General features: G+C 41.4%; 1 protein-coding gene across 1 annotated transcript in view; it reads left to right on the forward strand.

The window, feature by feature from the left end:
- Positions 1–16,814, forward strand: part of PARN (poly(A)-specific ribonuclease) — a 161,031-nt gene that overhangs the window by 18,634 nt on the left and 125,583 nt on the right. The window contains exons 11-16 of the mRNA XM_082643472.1: positions 1,127–1,207; positions 4,248–4,304; positions 9,141–9,218; positions 13,517–13,560; positions 15,127–15,169; positions 15,888–15,963. Coding sequence (XP_082499598.1) covers positions 1,127–1,207; positions 4,248–4,304; positions 9,141–9,218; positions 13,517–13,560; positions 15,127–15,169; positions 15,888–15,963 — 379 coding nt within the window. The remainder of the gene's footprint in view (positions 1–1,126; positions 1,208–4,247; positions 4,305–9,140; positions 9,219–13,516; positions 13,561–15,126; positions 15,170–15,887; positions 15,964–16,814) is intronic.

The raw sequence follows: 16,814 nt of genomic DNA on the forward strand, positions 1-16,814 counted from the left end.
TCGTTTTCCTCATTTGTGCATTGGGCATGAGCATGGTAATAAGCTATACCTATCTCACAGCTTTTTAAAAAATAGTGATCAAGTGGGTAGATGGAAGTGAACATGCTTTGTAAACTTGAAAGTATGCAAATGTTATTACATGTTCTTAATCATCACGGAAAGCTGATTTACTTGGTATCCATGTAATAATTGCTTCCTGTTATGTGGGCCAGTAAAATTAAATTTTAGAATCTGGGGCATAAACATAACTATCATCATGTACTCCCACGGTGCAGTGATACAACCGTGATGGGTAAAGGTGGGCTGATGGTGAGCTAATGGTGGGTTCCTTCTACAGAATTTTAGAATTTAGTTCTTGTTGTTTAGTCAGATGTCTAATTAAATAAGAGATTAAGTAAATTAAGTCTTGCTAGAAGAAAAATCTCAAACTTTGACGCAGGACGTTTTGTAGTATATTTGATTGATACAAAATGCAGTATGTGAGAAAGAAGGTGCTAGTTATCTGACAAGTTACCAGAAAATCCAGGATTTTTTTTCTTTTTTTTCCTTTTTTTTGGCCATACCACACGGCTTGTGGGATTTTAGTTCCCTGACCAGGGATTGAACCCAGGCCCTTGGCAGTGAGAGCCTGGAAACCTAACCACTGGACCACCAGGGAATTCCCCAGGATTTTTTTCTTATGTTAATGAAATGTAGAAATTTTTTATTGAAGTGTGGTTAACTTACAGTATTACAGTTTCAGGTGTACAACATAGTGATTCAACATTTTTATAGATTATATAGAAATTATTTTAAAACCAACTATTTAGAAATTCATGTTCAAATGCAGCATCTTAGTGTTTATTATGGAGTGTCTTATTCTCACAGTCTGTTGATATTTATAATTGTCTTTTGGGGTGGTTAATAAACCATGGGAAAATGTCATGGAAACACGGAGGTGGAATTTTGGTTTGTAAAGCATCAACTCAACTTTTGGTGGCATTTCAAAATACTTTCAGTGTGTTTAGCCCATGAAGGACTGTGCAGTGAGAAAAATTGTAACTTCTACTGGTAGCAGAATCTGAATTTTGGGGGGTAGGGGTCAGGTAGCTTCCAGAAAATTGTATATCTGCTTTATGTCTTTTAGAAAGAGCGCTATATTGTTATCAGCAAAGTAGATGAAGAAGAACGTAAAAGAAGAGAGCAGCAGAAACACGCTAAGGAACAGGTGATTGGATTATGTTCATTTCCTCTGGGTGAGAAATGGCTACAGAGTTGTAGATCCTGTGATAGATTAAATTTAATGAATATTTTTCTACTAGAGAAGAATCGAATTGGTAGCAAAACCTGGAAGAGAATGAGGGGAACCTAAGGTTAAGTAATTAGATGCAGCCAACAAAGTGAGGCTGGCATCATGGTTGACCAGTCTTCACTTCCATGAAGCAGTCTTGGAGAAGGAATTAGTGGTTATCATTCAGATTGTGTGTCACTGAGCTTCACAGCCCATTAACTAATCTTGCTGTGTCTAACTTCAGGCACAGTTACTAGTTTTCCTAAAACAAGGTTTAGATGATACGACTCGACAGATTAGGATGCACGGTCATATTTGCATCGTTGGAACCTTGCCCTGGTTGTCCTCAGGAGAATGGATTCGAGTAAGTCTGGAGGCAGGGAGACCGGTTCAGCTGCGGAGTAACCAGCTAAGAGATGTCAGTGCCCTGGAACAGGAAAGTTAGTAGCAGTTTAGGTGGCATCTGGCCATCTTTAGAAGGTAGCGTCAGTGGAATTTGTGATTGGATGTGGGTAGTGAAAGAGGAAGGCAGAAGAAAGAAGATGCTCAAGCCAGAAAGTTGAGCAGCTGGGTAGGCTGACATCTGTCCACTTAGACGGGGTGGTGGAGTGGTGTTGGTGGGGGGGCGCAGGTGGAGGAGGCCAGGAGTGGGTTTGGGTGAGGGTGGACGTCCAGCTCACCCATGCATGAAGCAGGACCACGTCAGACTAATGCAACTAGGAAAGACACAGCAAGCCTCTGTTAGATTTAGACAGTTTATGACTTAGAGAAGGTGACAGCTGCACGTGGTGCTTGTCCCACAAACCAGAAAGACAACACTGAAACAAAAGGGGCCAGGTGACTGCAGAGTGAGCTGTGGATGCCCCATCGCCGAGCAGCCAACTCTAGACTGCGTCTGAGTGCTTTCGTACTCTGTAGCTCTATTCTGAAAAGGCGGTGGGGCAGGAAGCCCCAGGCCTCATCAGAACCTGGGCAGCAGTGAGAAACTGTCTCATGACAGCCTCCCAGGCGAGAGGGAGGTGGCCTCCCATCCTCTCCTGCGGTGTTCCACCCAGATGCACATTAGTTATATCTCAAGCCTTTGCCTGCGTGGACTATTTGGATATGTGCAAGGTCACCAGGACACCGTGGCAGGGCTGTCCCCCTACAGTGGAAAAGGTGTTACATTCTGCTTTGGAGCAGATGAGGTTTTCGATGTTTTGGGGGCATCTGAGCATCGGTGTCCTGTCGGCAGATTGTCGTGCTGGAGTGCAGGAGAGGGTTGAGGGCTGGGGTTGGTTGTCGTTGGCAGAGAGACCGGGACAGGATGAGAGCACCTATCGCATGCATGAGGAAGAAACAGAGGGCCCAGGGTCGGATCCTGAGGACCCCCAGCATCTGAGTGATGGGCAGACGTGCAGACATGTGCCTGAGGTTATTGTGACACAGCAGCCAAGGGCAAGAGTGTTTGAAGAAGGGGATGTTGACAGGGTCTGATGCTCTCGAGAGGTAGAATGAGGACTGAGACATGGCCATTGGCTTTAGCCTTGGGAGTAGGTTTTTTTCTTCCTTTTTAAAGAATATTCTTTAAAAAGTTAAAAAAATTTTAATTCTGGTAAAATGTATAACATAAACTTTACCATCTTAACCATTTTAAACTGTACAGTTTTGTACTGTAAAATATATTCACACTGTTGTGCATCCGTCACCGCCATCCATCTCCAGAACCCCTTTCATCCTGCAAAACTGAAACTCTGTACCCATTAAACAATAACTTCCCATTCCCCCATCCCCCAGCCTCTGGTAACCACCATTCTACTTTCTGTCTCTGTCAGTTTGACTGCTCTAGGTGCCTCATGTAAGTGGAATCGTACAGTATTTGTTTTTCTGTTACTGGCTTAGTTCACTTAGCATAATGTCATTTAGGTTCATCTGTATTGTAGCATGTGACAGAATTTCCATTCTTTTTAAAGGCTGAATAATATCGTATGTACCACATTTTGTTTATCCGTTTATCTGCTGATGGACACTTGTATTGCTTCTACCTTTTGGTTCTTGTGAATAACGCTGCTCTGCACATGGGTGTACAAGTATCTCTTTGAGTCCTCGCAGTTCTTTGGGGCACACACCCAGGAGTGGGATTGCTGACTTGTATGGTAGCTCTGTTTCTAATTTTTTGAGGACCAGCCACACTTTTCCACAGTGGCTGCACCACTTTACATTCCCACCAACAGGGCACAAGGGTTCCAATTCCTCCACATCCCTGCCAACGCTTGTTAGACTTGAGAGTAGTTTAAAGAGGTGAGCAACTTCAGTGAGGGTGAAGCGGGGGAGCAGGGGGCTTGCGGGTCTCTGGGAGTTGAACTGGACCTAGTGAGTGGAGAGGAGTCTTTAAGGACTTTAGCTGTGAAGAGACAAGAAGGAGAGTGGTTGCGTGGAGCTCAGATTAAAGGAAGGGGTTTCAAGATAGGAGAGAAATTGAGCCCATTTAAGTGCATTGGGAATAAAACGGGAGAGGAGAAACTGAATGGGGATGAGTCTCAGTGCTGTGCTATAAAAATGCATTTGACCAGGAAAAAAGAGTCTGAGCATTCTTGATTTGACAGTCAGCTGCTGGGTGGGTCACCTCAGAATTGAATTCAGTATTGAGTTTGGCCAGCAGGTGGCAGCTTTTAAAAGTTTGTATTTCTAAGGCAACTTGAGAGACTAGGAAATTTCAACAGTTGATGGGAAGTGATGGGTAAACCCTAGCACTGTTATTTTAGTAACTAATGAATAATTTGCCACTTTGCTCATTTTAAAACAGAAGAAAGGTATGTGCATAGGTCATTTCAGATGCAGTTGTTTGGGGTGATAGACTCAAAGCGTGTGAAACTAAAGCTATCTAACTCCATATAAAACTTCAGTCTTTTTTTTTTTTTTTGCCTAGATTTTAACCTGTTCAAATAAGCAATATGTATACGTCAATAGTGTTTTTTTAATTTTGTTTTTAAATTAGGAAGAACTGAATGATGCTGTGGGGTTTTCTAGAGTCATTCATGCCATTGCTAATTCGGTAAGTGAACCAGACTTTTTAACTAATTTCATGAACATAACATTTAAGGTGAAATGCCCAGTTATCATTGCAAATTAATCATCTGGTCACGTTTAGAATGTTTACCTGGTCTGGAGGGAGAAGTTAGAACTTCATAAAGACAGATTGTTGTTATAAGGCGCTTAGTGTGACATCGTAATTGCGGAATTATATCCAAACCATTTTTTTAGAAAGCATTTCTTGTAAAATGCAGGGGAGGATTATACAATGATGGCCTTATGTGGCTCCATGGAACTAATATTTATTATTCTCAAAACCAATAAGCAGAATAACAAACTAAAGAATATGGTGAGAAACAATCTAGTGTTTGAAGCGTTTTATTCCTTAATTAGAAGAATCTAGAGGGTAAAAATAATTGTATTGAGTTCTCTGTATAACTGTGATTGAATCTTATATCTCATAGCCTTCATAACGTTTGATACATTTTAAAAAATGTGTTGACCATTTGTGTAAATATGCTGGAGCGTTCTGCAATAGATAGGATAGACATTTTCCCTTGTTTTGTAAATCCTTTCAGGAAAGAGGCACCCACATCTTGAATAGATAAAACTGGGTCTTGCTGCTGGTTGTTTTGTGAGTTATGCATCCGAGTCAGACTGCTTGCCTGGATGCTAAGTTGCCTGGAATCCAAGACTTTTCTTTACTTGAGTAGCTGGCCTAGGGAGAAGAAATTGTCCCCCTAGAGGAGGAGTCATCTTGTCCCTTAGACGCTGAACTCTGCATCAGGGAAGCTTTACGGCCGGACTCCAGGAGTCCATGAATGTCTCACCACCAGGTGCAGGCTTGTCAAACAGGAGCATCTGAGGAGAGGCAGCCACTGTCCCCAGCGGGGGCAGGGGGCTGTGGCCAGTAAACAGAAGTTAGAGAGCCTTGTGAAGGAGGAGGGCTGGCTCACCCGGAGCTCTTTCCCTCAAGTAAGTGACATCATCAGAACGGAATAGAAAGTTGGATGAGCCTGGAGAAAAACCAAGGTGTGAGTCTCTTGAGAAGTGGCTAAGATTACAGGTATCCAGAAAAGCAGAGAGCACATTTGCTTACATTATACACTCTTAGCAACGTTTAGAGCAGTGGTTGATTTGACTGAGGCTGTCCCTGAAACAGAGATGTGGGGCGGCAGTTGGCTTTGAGCCCTCTTATAGCCACTGTGAGGGTTTAGGTAGCTTTTCCAAGATTGGGATGTTTGTTTGCCTTGTACAAACAGTTTGGATACCTTAGCCTGCTGTGCCTCTGTTTATTTTTTCTCTCTGGTGTCTCTCTCCCGCAGAGTGATTCATAGTATGTTGCTGACCATTGGTAGTTCACGTCACAAAGCATACTGCGAAAAAAGCCCTATTTCTAAGTGATCCAGAGACTTAAAATTTAAGTCATGTACCTTAAAAATACTAACATAGTTAAGCTCTGTAGAGCCAGTGAACAGTAGACTCTCTTTATGTCAGATCAAATTCTTTTCTCATCACTCTTGGTAGTGAATCTGTTTTTAAAAATTTTGTATTAATTTTTCACCCACAGAAAAGTTGCAAAACTGGTGCAGAGTTTCCATATATCCCTCACCTAGCTACCCCAATGTTATTATCTTACATAATATATGGTTATCAGAACCAGGAAATTAACATTGGTACAATATTATGAACTAATTTGAATTTCACCCTTTTCCACTAAGTCCTTTTTCTATTCACAATTCTATCTAGGATCCCACATTGCATTTACTTGTTATTTCTCCTTAGTTTTCTGCAGTCTGTAATTTTCTTTGTCTTTTATAACCTTGATATATTTTTAAAAATATATATTTATTTATTTGGCTACGTTAGGTGTTAGTTGCGGCATGTGGGCTCTTCCTTGCGGCACTTGGGCTGCTCTGTAGATGTGGTGCGTGGGCTCCAGAGTGCGCGGGCTTAGTAGTTGTGGCACGTGGGCTCTCTAGGTGTGGTGCGCGGGCTCTAGAGCGCACAGGCTTAGTTGTCCCAGGCATGTGGGATCTTAGTTCCCCGACCAGGGATCGAACCCATGTCTCCTTCATTGGAAGGCAGATTCTTAACCACTGGACCACCAGGGAAGTCTCAACCTTGATTTTTTTTTTTGTGGTACGCGGGCCTCTCACTGCTATGGCTTCTCCCTTTGCGGAGCACAGGCTCCGGATGCGCAGGCCCAGCGGCCACAGCTCACGGGCCCAGCCGCCTCATGGCATGTGGGATCCTCCCGGACCGGGGCACGAACCCACATCCCCTGTATTGGCAGGCGGACTCCCAACCACTGCACCACCAGGGAAGCCCCCAACCTTGATATTTGTAAAGAGTGTTGACTGTAATTTTGTCAGATGTCTCTCAGTTTGGATTTGTCTGATCTTTTCTCATGTTGGATTGAGGACATACATTGATTGAGGCAGGAATACCACAGAAATGATGGTTCATGATATTGACCTGGATCACTTGGTTTAGGTGATGTCTGCTGGATTTGTGCACTGTAGAGTTACTGTTACCTCCTTTGTGACTGATAAATATTTGGGGGGAGATACTTTGGTTGAGACAATGAGAATCCTGTGTTTTTTTGTTTGTTTGTTTGGGGTTTTTTTGGCCGCACCATGTGGCATGCGGGATCCTAGTTTCCCGACCAGGGATCGAACCCTTGCCCCCTGCGGTGGAAGCGCAGAGTTGTAACGACTGGACCACCAGGGAAGTCACGAAAATCCTGTTTTTCCTCAAGCTTTTGCCTGTAACGTAGCATCTGTCGGTGGATCTTGCCTGCAGCCATTATTGCTGTGGTTTTCTAGTGGCGAGTCTGTGTTTCCCTCTTTCTTTCTCCATTCGTTCTTGGAATTAGTTCTAGAAGGAAGAGCTGTCCCTGCTCCCCTGTTTTATTTGTTAATTCTTTAAAAAAAATTTTTGGACTCAGGGAAACTTATTTCATTCTACAGATTTTAATCTACTTTTTTTATTGTTTATTTTGGGGCTCAGATGGTACCACCTTGGCCATTGGAGTTTTTTCAGGTTGACTCCCCCTGGAACAAGCCCCCACCCTTTTCTGAGCACCTCCTTACTTTCTGACATCACAAGATGTTCCAGACTCATCTTCTATTTTCCCTGCCTCAGCTGTAGAATCAATGACTTCTCCAAGGAGCCCTGGTTCCTTTTATTGGAGAATGGTGTTTAGAAACCAAGATCTGGTCCTGGGCTACTACTGTGGTGTTAGTGCTTCTAGTTCCCCTCACTGGACAGAGCTAAGAATGATACATGTGTGTAACCATGCATGTATACACACATTGATATTTCTGTGCCTGACATGTCTGTATATATATAAAAAAATGCCTTTATACTGATAGACCTCAGATTGTAGTCCAACACCACAGGGTTTCTTTTCTTTTTTTTTTAAAATTAATTTATTAATTTATTTATTTTTGGCTGCGTTGGGTCTTTGTTGCTACGCGTGGGCTTTCTCTAGTTGCGACTGCGGTGAGCGGGGACTACTCTTCGTTGCGGTGCTCGGGCTTCTCATTGTGGTGGCTTCTCTTGTTGTGGAGCACGGCCTCTGGGTGCACAGTAGCTGTGGCGTGCGGGCTTCAGTAGTTGTGGCTTGCAGATGCACAGGCTCAGTAGTTGTGGTGCACAGGCTTAGTTGCTCCGTGGCATGTGGGATCTTCCCCGACCAGGGTTCGAACCTGTGTCCCCTGCATTGGCAGGCGGATTCTTAACCACTGCACCACCAGGGAAGCCCCGGGTTTATTTTCAACCGACTCTCTTTTCTTATTTGTACATTTTTTTCTCCAGCATTGGGAAATGCAGTTCTTATTATATGCTGTTTTCATAGTTCTGTTCTTATCAGCCTCCTTCCGTGTTGTTGAGGGATTCATTTATAATACAGTTAGGTTCGTCTTTCAGGTTTGTATTCCATTTTGGGCTCCTTCCACGCCTTCTCTGTGGTTTTAATCAGTATTTGGTATTTTAGCGTTGTATAGGTGTTCAGAATGTGCCCACACACTGAGCCAAAAGGATGGCTTGTCTGTTGGATTTGGGAGATTTTGTGTAAAATTATTTATTTCAAATAATTATGTTTAGCTCTGTGAGTCAAGGAGTGTTACTCTGAAGGGCCACTGGGACATAGTGGAAAGCTCCACTGTAGTGACCAGATGCTTTATGTTAAAAATGCTGTCACCTGGCTAGCTAAATCCAAGTTGATATTCCGTTTTCGTAGTTTAATTTTTATCAAAATGGACCGATTTATTGCACATATATTATACCTTACTGGTTGAAAAGCAGTGAATTTCATTGGAAATATTTCAGAACGAGCCTCATGAATTTTGACATAGATAATGAAGGAAACGAAAACTCATTCTACTTAATAAAATTAGAAATTAGTTATTTTTACCTTTTAGCATTGTTATGAATGTATCTTTTGAAAATAAGGAGTTGTTTTAAAGAATACACTCCTAAAATAGATATTTGGAGTTTGTTCACAAATTATTCGACAGTTCAAGGTACCTAGCATTTTCAGTTACTTTCTTGAGCTCTTCAATAAAAATTTTACTACTGATTCTTGTGGGTGGCAAGATGAATAAAAACCAGAGAAAAAAATCAATGAAATCAAAGTCATTTGGGTTTTACTTTGCATTCTGGATTGGACACCAGAAGAGGAATGAAGCCAACCCAAATTTCTTTATTTGCATATCTTTATACATTTTTTTTCCTTAGTGTCAAAAAGTAAGTTTAGTACAAAATCCTTATGGAACTGAACCATACATTTCACTCTCAAGTCCTGATATAATTTTGTACCAAGAAGTCTTTTCCTAATCTTGACTTTTTTTAGGGGAAACTTGTCATTGGACACAATATGCTCTTGGATGTCATGCACACAGTTCATCAGTTCTACTGCCCTCTGCCCTCGGTAAGTGACTTGTCAGCCTGTTTTAAAAATTCATGAGTCTTTATTACTGAGAAAGTGTTCTCTGCTGGGTGCCACTTCCTTGTCTGCAGCATGCTCCCAGAGGGACAGTCTCCTGCGCTTGGTTGTACATTTTTGAAGAGATGTACCTGCAAGCCATTTTAAGGGATCTTTGGTCATCTGCCTTTGCTGGAGCACGGTTAAACATGTGTTCCGTCATGGCGCCAGTGGTTTGCTCAGTTAGTGCTGGGCGGGGGTTTCCTGGGCCGCAGGTGTGGTCTTCTAGTTTGGTATTGCTAACATGAGACATAGCAGGGCCATTGAAGGTGGGGTGGTGCTAGAGGTCATCTAGACTGGATCAGGTTGTGCAAAAGTCTTGGTTACCTCTTTGGAGGCTGCTTCCCTTAGGTTCTCTGTTGACCTCGGTGCTTTTTTTTTTTTTTTTTTTTTACTCTTGGCGCCAAGCCATCTCAGTGCACCAAAGCATGAGCTCTGGGAAAAGAGCTTCTCTTCTATCTCCTCCTCTTCTGCTCCTTGACTGCCCATGGCCTCGTCTCGTTTGCCCCTTGTCACTCTGTCGTCTCCTCTCCTGTATTTTCTCTCCATATTTTCTGTCTTTTAGTCATCTCACCCACTTCCAGGACTTCAGCTGAAGACACCCACATCTTCTTCTCCAGCTGGGATCTCGCCTCAGATCTAGGTCGTAGTTCATGCTGGACCCCACATGTGTCTACCTGGATAGCCTTCAGAATGAGAGGTGTTTAAAATTCACATGTCGCAAACAAGATGTGTAACTTAACACAACCTTTCTTTCCTTTAGACGCCAATCCAGTTCTTTCTCCTGATTCCTTTACTATAAATGATGCCCAGTCACCGATACTGTTTTTAACATCGGTTTTGACTCTTCTTCTGTGCCCCAGATTTGGCCAGTTACAAAATACTGGCAATTTTGTCTCCAGGCTCTCTCTCACATCTGGATTATTTTCATTTCAAGTAGCAAGTAGCCTTATTTCTCATCTGGAGTTAGCAAACTCCAAGCAGGATTCTTTGCCTCGCTTTAACCTTCATCCCATCCTTTAAACCAGAGGTTGGCAAACTTTTTCTATAAAGGGTCAAATAGTAAAATATTTGGGGCTTTCCAGGCTGGATAGTCTTTGTCAGGACTCTCAACAGTGCCATTGTAGCCTGAAAACTGCCATAGAATGCATTGCATAAACAAATGGGTGTGGCTTTGTCCCAGTAAAATTTTATTTAAAAAGTAGGTGATGGGCCAGATATGGCCTGCAGGCCATGGTTTTCCAACCTCTGCTTTAAACTACCACCAGATTAATCTTTTATGACTTCTGGATTGGTTGATACCTACTTTAGAGTTCAGTGCCTTTTATACATCTGCAAAGCCTCAGTTACTTCACATTTCTTACGAGACATCATTCCATCAGCATCTTGATTACTTTTCTTTGGAAAAGTCCAGCACAGCACAGCTCTGAATACAGCAGGTCTGTTGCTTCCCTTGTCCTATTTCTGCAACCTTCAGATTGTCCCTGCTTTTCATAACAACTGTATGGCCCTCTGGGACTCAAAGGCATCATAGTTGTGAGTCTCAAAACAAACATGATGGGTGTGAATTTGCATTGTGTACATCTAAAGAGCTAATGTTAATTTCAGATCATTCGCTCCTTATTGGCTGAATGGTAGCAGTCTCTCTCACGACTTTTTGACCTTTAAAGCAGTGAAGGTATCTGTAAGGAAAGAGGAAAGTATTTAATACTGCGTTTATAGGTGTTTTGAACACCAAACAGAGCTTGGCGTGTAAGAGGCATTAAATATTGATTTAACAAGTGCATATCTTCCGACTGTGTCAGTTTTATAATCTCCTGATGTATGGCTCTGTTCACATCACTAACCCTGCTCAAAATTCTGAATTAATTCCACATTCTTTGTTTTTCTATACAGTTGATTCTTTTTAGCCTGGCATATCAAGCTTTCTGTGATCTGGCCCAGCCTTCTTGTGTAATCTAGTCACTCGTTACCATCCTTATTCTCAGCAAGATTGGCTCATTTTTTCCCCTGGAAAGTGTCTTTGTATGTCTTTGGTTTGGGTATATAATTTCCTCCAACTTGAATTTTCTCTAGCTTTTCTCAATGTTTGCTATATACGGCTTTACCTGTCTTACCAAGGTCCAGCTTACGCCTCTTCCGTGAAGTTTTCACTGCCTGCTGCCTTGCCCAAGAAGTGATCTTTCCTTTCTCTGAACTCCCACAGAAGTTCAGAGAAACTTCTTTTTGTTTGTGTACCTCTTTTGTTGCATAAATTTTGTCTTTACAACGTACGCCCCTTTTCCTTCTAGGTGATTCGCTCCTTGGACAAGGAATATAACCTTTTTTTTTTTTTTAATTTTATTTTTCTTACTTGGCTGCGTTGGGTCTTTGTTGCTGCGCATGGGCTTTCTCTAGTTGCGGCGAGCAGGGGCTACTCTTCATTGCGGTGCACGGGATTCTCATTGCGGTGGCTTCTCTTGTTGCACAGCATGTGTTCTAGGCGTGTGGGCTTCAGTAGTTGTGGCACTCGGGCTCAGTAGTTATGGATCGCGGGCTCTAGAGCGCAGGCTCAGTAGTTGTGGCACACGGACTTAGTTGCTCTGTGGCATGTGGGATCTTCCCGGACCAGCGATTGAACCCATGTCCCCTGCATTGGCAGGCGGATTCTTAACCACTGCACCACCAGGGAAGTCCTGGACAAGGAATATAATTTTTTTATTATCTGTGTCTAAATGCCTAGCATAGCACTTAGTATGTAAGCACTTAATAAATGTTATCTTGAATATAACTAGTTTTGAATCAAATTCTACTAGAAAGAGCATATGATTTGTTGCAAAGTAGGAGGTGGGTTAGGATAAGCAGTTTCATCCCTTGCTTTATTATTCAGGTGACCTGAGTATGTTATTTAACTTCTTTGTGTTCTGTCATTGTTGGAAGGAGAAAATGGTTTTCTTCCATCTACCTTTAGAAGAAGTGATGACAATAAAGAGCAAGACCTATTTAAAATGGTAGAACTTTTACATATGCTGTTGTCAAATGTTGCATTTAAAAGTATACTAAAGAATCCATATTTTGGAACAGCCTTTTAGGGGAGAATCTCCTTTTAAAATTCTTCTTGGTATTTCATTCAGCATGACCTTTTAGAAGGCACTGGTTTAGAACTCTGCTATATGCTGGCCCTGGAAGTTGCTATAATTCTAATTTTTTTTTGCTTGTGAGGCTTTGTAATGGTATTGAGAGGTTACAGTCTTTATTGCATTTTTGTTTGACTTAGCATTGAAACCACTTATTCATGTATTGTTCATTAATTTAATGATAGCCATTGAAAAGCTGGTAAATATTTCAAGCTAGCTAAATACAGTCTGTATTTACAGGCTTGAAAAGCTAATGGGAAATGGCAGTTGCCTATGAAGCATGAATAACACTGAAGAGAAGTATAGGTACAAAGGGTCAGGAGTATGACTACGCAGTACAGTGTGGCAATTATGTATGTAAATGAGTTAATTCAAAATGAGAGCAATCTCATTCCAGCTCTAGACTTCCTGAGCGAATAAACTTGGGAAATGAATTGTCTAATTTAGGCACTTGCTATTGGTGCCACTTAAGCAGTTTTCTGAGTAGTTAAACAAGAATCATGTGTATTGGAAGCCTGTGTTTTAGTGGCCATTTTAACCAGTATTTCAATGGTGTTTCCATTAAAAGTGTAACCTAATTTACAGTATGTCTATTTCCTGCATGAACCACGTTATTTTATTTTAAAAAACTTTTTAGTGAAGTATAGTTGATTTACAATGTGTGTTAATTTCTGCTGTATAGCAAAGTGACTTGGTTATACATATATGTATTCCTTTTCGTATTCTTTTCCATTATGGGTTATCACAGGATATTGTGAACCCTTTTATTTAAATAACTCTACTAGTCTCACTATTATGATGAGTTGTATAATAGAGCTATTACTGACAGTTTTCTACATATAATAGAAACCTTTTTTCCCCTCCTATTTCAGCCATAAAATGTTCATATTTGTCTGTTTTGGTTATGCAGAAGTTTAATATCAGGTCATATGATTCCCAGTCAGTGAGGAAATTGACAAGAATTTTAGAAAGTAATTATTAATGAGATATGGGCCTGACAGTTTAGCCTAAAGGGCCTGTTTGAGGTATCACGGTTTGAGAAGAGAGCTATGGGACTTTAAATATTTATGTTTTAAGTATTGTGAGTGTATGAGTAAAATCATAACAGGTCATCCTCTTGTTTTTTAGGACTTAAATGAGTTTAAGGAGATGACAACATGTGTCTTCCCCAGGTAAGCTTTCTTTGAGGATTTGTCTTTCATTTATTTTTTTATTCTTATTATTTTTTAATTAATTATTTATTTTATTTATTTATTTTTGGCTGCGTTGGGTCTTCATTACTGCACGCAGACTTTCTCTAGTTGTGGCGAGCGGAGGCTACTCTTCCTTGCGGTGCGCAGGCTTCTCATTGTTGTGGCTTCTCTTGTTGGGGAGCACGGGCTCTAGGCACGCAGGCTTCAGTAGTTGTGGCACATGGGCTTCAGTAGTTGTGGCTCGTGGGCTCTAGAGCGCAGGCTCAGTAGTTGTGGCGCACGGGCTTAGTTGCTCCGCGGCATGTGGGATCTTCCCGGACCAGGGCTCGAACTGTGTCCCCTGTGCTGGCAGGCGGATTCTTAACCACTGCGCCACCAGGGAAGCCCCTGTCTTTCATTTAAAACAGTCATCGGGGCATCCATAATACAAACAGATATTCAGTAATTTATTAAAACCATTAGGTCATGATGACAGTCCCATTCACATAAGCTGGGAAATGGCTTAACAGCTCTACCTTTGTGATGGCTTGCTTTTACAATTGATGATTGGTTTTGTTGTTAAAAATTAAAAATCGGAAACGACCTGAGGGTGAAAATGGACAGCAGCTGCTTTTTTCTCATCCCACCTCCCGCTATCTGAGGAACTGGTGAGGTCTTCTTGAGTTGGCTCTTGTCTTTCTTATAGGTCTGGTGAACCTTGTCACGGTGAAGTGTCCAGTCGAGGGTATTCAGTTGACTATTGGAGACAGTTAATATATAGTTGGACAAAGTTGAATACACCCAGTTGAGAGTATTCCGTAGTCAGTCAAGAACTGTCTACCTAGAGAGTTTCTTTTTCTCAACTTTAAGTCAATGCCTTAATCTGATAATGCCCACGGTTAGTACTGTGTGTTCTGATAGGTCCACGTCAGCCACATGGAGTCCACAGAGCAAGGGTCTGCATCTGAGGACCTGTCTGAAGAGGGCTGCTGGACAGTGCTCTTCCGGCCAGGCTATTTCTGTCCTGGTCTCTGCAGGGCTCACATGTGTGTGAGAAGAAACAGTTTTCATACTAGCGTCTCTCTCTGTTTTCTCTTTTTTTGTTTTTTTTTAGTATTTCAGTGTTTGAAGCAGAATAGTAAGAAATAACAACAATAGTATGAAACTGCCAAATGCAAAGTGTGACCCTCCAAGAAATTATATCGCACAAATCTGGGTAGTGGTAGGAGATGGTAACAGCTTGAGAGTGTTAGACCTGCAACAGTATTTGATCCGTATAAAAACATATGAGGATATTTAACTTACCCTTGAGGTCAATGTAGCCCATGCCCTCTCAGCAAATCTAGAACTTGTACTCCGGGTGTGGGCTTTCCCACAGTCTCTTGATGAAGTCCCTGGATGAGGGGACTGAGTCCTCATCTAATGTAGCAGAGATGCCAGCACTAGGTTGGAATGGCTGATGTGCTTAATTCCTCTGTCCACTTTTAAGACTTTCATTTGAGTAAAATACATGTTGAACATTGCTATACATTTTGTTTACCTTATTAAAAATTCTTTTGCTTTTAGACTCTTGGATACAAAATTGATGGCCAGCACACAACCTTTTAAGGTATTTTTAAAATCTGAACTATCAAGCTATAGTTTGAAATTTTCTGAATTACTACTAACAGCTTTGGAGTTCTGGTCTATTGAAATGTCATTTTCAAACCGCCCCCCCCCCAAAAAAAAAAGAAAAGAAAGAAAGGAACAAAAAAGGAAAAAAGAAATTGGAAAAGACTAGAAATAAATATATCAAAATGTGAATAGCAGTTAGTTGTCTTTGGGTGGTAGAATTTTGGGTTTTTTTCCTCCTTTATTCTTTCTGAATGTAAATTTTTAATATTATATAATGTATTTTTGAATAGGTTACACATGCACACACTCCTTCATTTCTTTTCCTTATTTTACATATTTTGGATATATATTCTAATCAAGAGAATTCAGGTAAAAGTATAATCAGTTGCTACTTTCTGAAGTGACTTTATATGGCCGAGTGAAATGAATGCCAGAACAGTATAGCTTTCTGCCCAAAGGTCTGTAGATATCTAACACATCTGTAAAAACCTTTCATACGGCTGTACTTTCCATATGGTGGAAATTAAACTTGCCGTTTCTCTTTCACATTGAAAAGAACAATGTGTTAAGAACTCCTGTGTTTCTTTAAAGAACACAAGGGGGCAGTACTAGATGTTTTTGTTTTTGTTTTTTCCTGACACTCAGTGAATCTGTTTAATGTATGTTGCACTGAGATGATGAAGGCTCATCATTCTCTGCTTACTGGTTTGCAGGATATCATTAACAACACATCCCTTGCGGAATTGGAAAAGCGGTTAAAAGAGACACCTTTCAACCCTCCTAAAGTTGGTAAGAATATAAAATGATCCTGAAAAGCCCCAAACTCTTGGTGATAATTACAGATGTCTATTGTAGAAGAAAGGTGGAACTGTTCTAGAAACTATGTATATTGTACATTTGTAGTTTTGGCTAAATTAACTTGCTCATGCCCTGGGTTGAATTACTGTTTTCTGAGTAAAGGTGGTCCTCTAATTCTACATCTGTTTTATGTGAGTAGGATTGGGTAGCCTGTTCATTGAGAAGTTTAGCAATGGAAGCTTCAGGGCCTTTTTATTTCCTAATGCTTGGAATTCTCCCTAAACTTGATGTGTCTTTCTTTTTCATGGTGCTTTGTTTCAGAGGAGACAAGTTGGTGATTAATTGCAAGGGCTAGAGTGAAAATATACTTTCTGTCTCAGGAAAGCCCAAGAACTGGGTTTACAGATGAGGAAGGAGGGGCCCCAGCCCTTCCTCCTTCAGAGGTGGCTTAGGCACCCAACAGCAGCAGTGAGGAGAACCAAAAAGGGAGGAATGTTTCTTGGGGGCGGAGATGTTTTGCCAGGTCTGGCCATGGCCCCTACCCAGGTACTTGGTGAACCTTCCAGGTGTTACTTCCTTGGTTCCTCTTAGCCTAGTTGTGCTGCTTCATACCGTAACTCACATTCCCTTAGCTGCAGCCTGCAAACTTCCCAAGACCTTGATAATAGGACTGATGGTTCAGAAATTGACAATGGAAGGTACTAAAGCAGCCAAGTCTACAGTTATTTGCTTCCCTTTCTGGAATAGTCCAAAAAAGGAATTAAGAAAAGGGTTGGGGGGTTGGTGGAGGGGAGAAAGCCTAGACCTTTTCTCTAACTATATAATGGAAATAATTGATTTTG

Source organism: Mesoplodon mirus (genome assembly GCF_964341445.2).
Source record: "Mesoplodon mirus genome assembly, chromosome: 15".
Classification (NCBI taxonomy): domain Eukaryota; kingdom Metazoa; phylum Chordata; class Mammalia; order Artiodactyla; family Ziphiidae; genus Mesoplodon; species Mesoplodon mirus.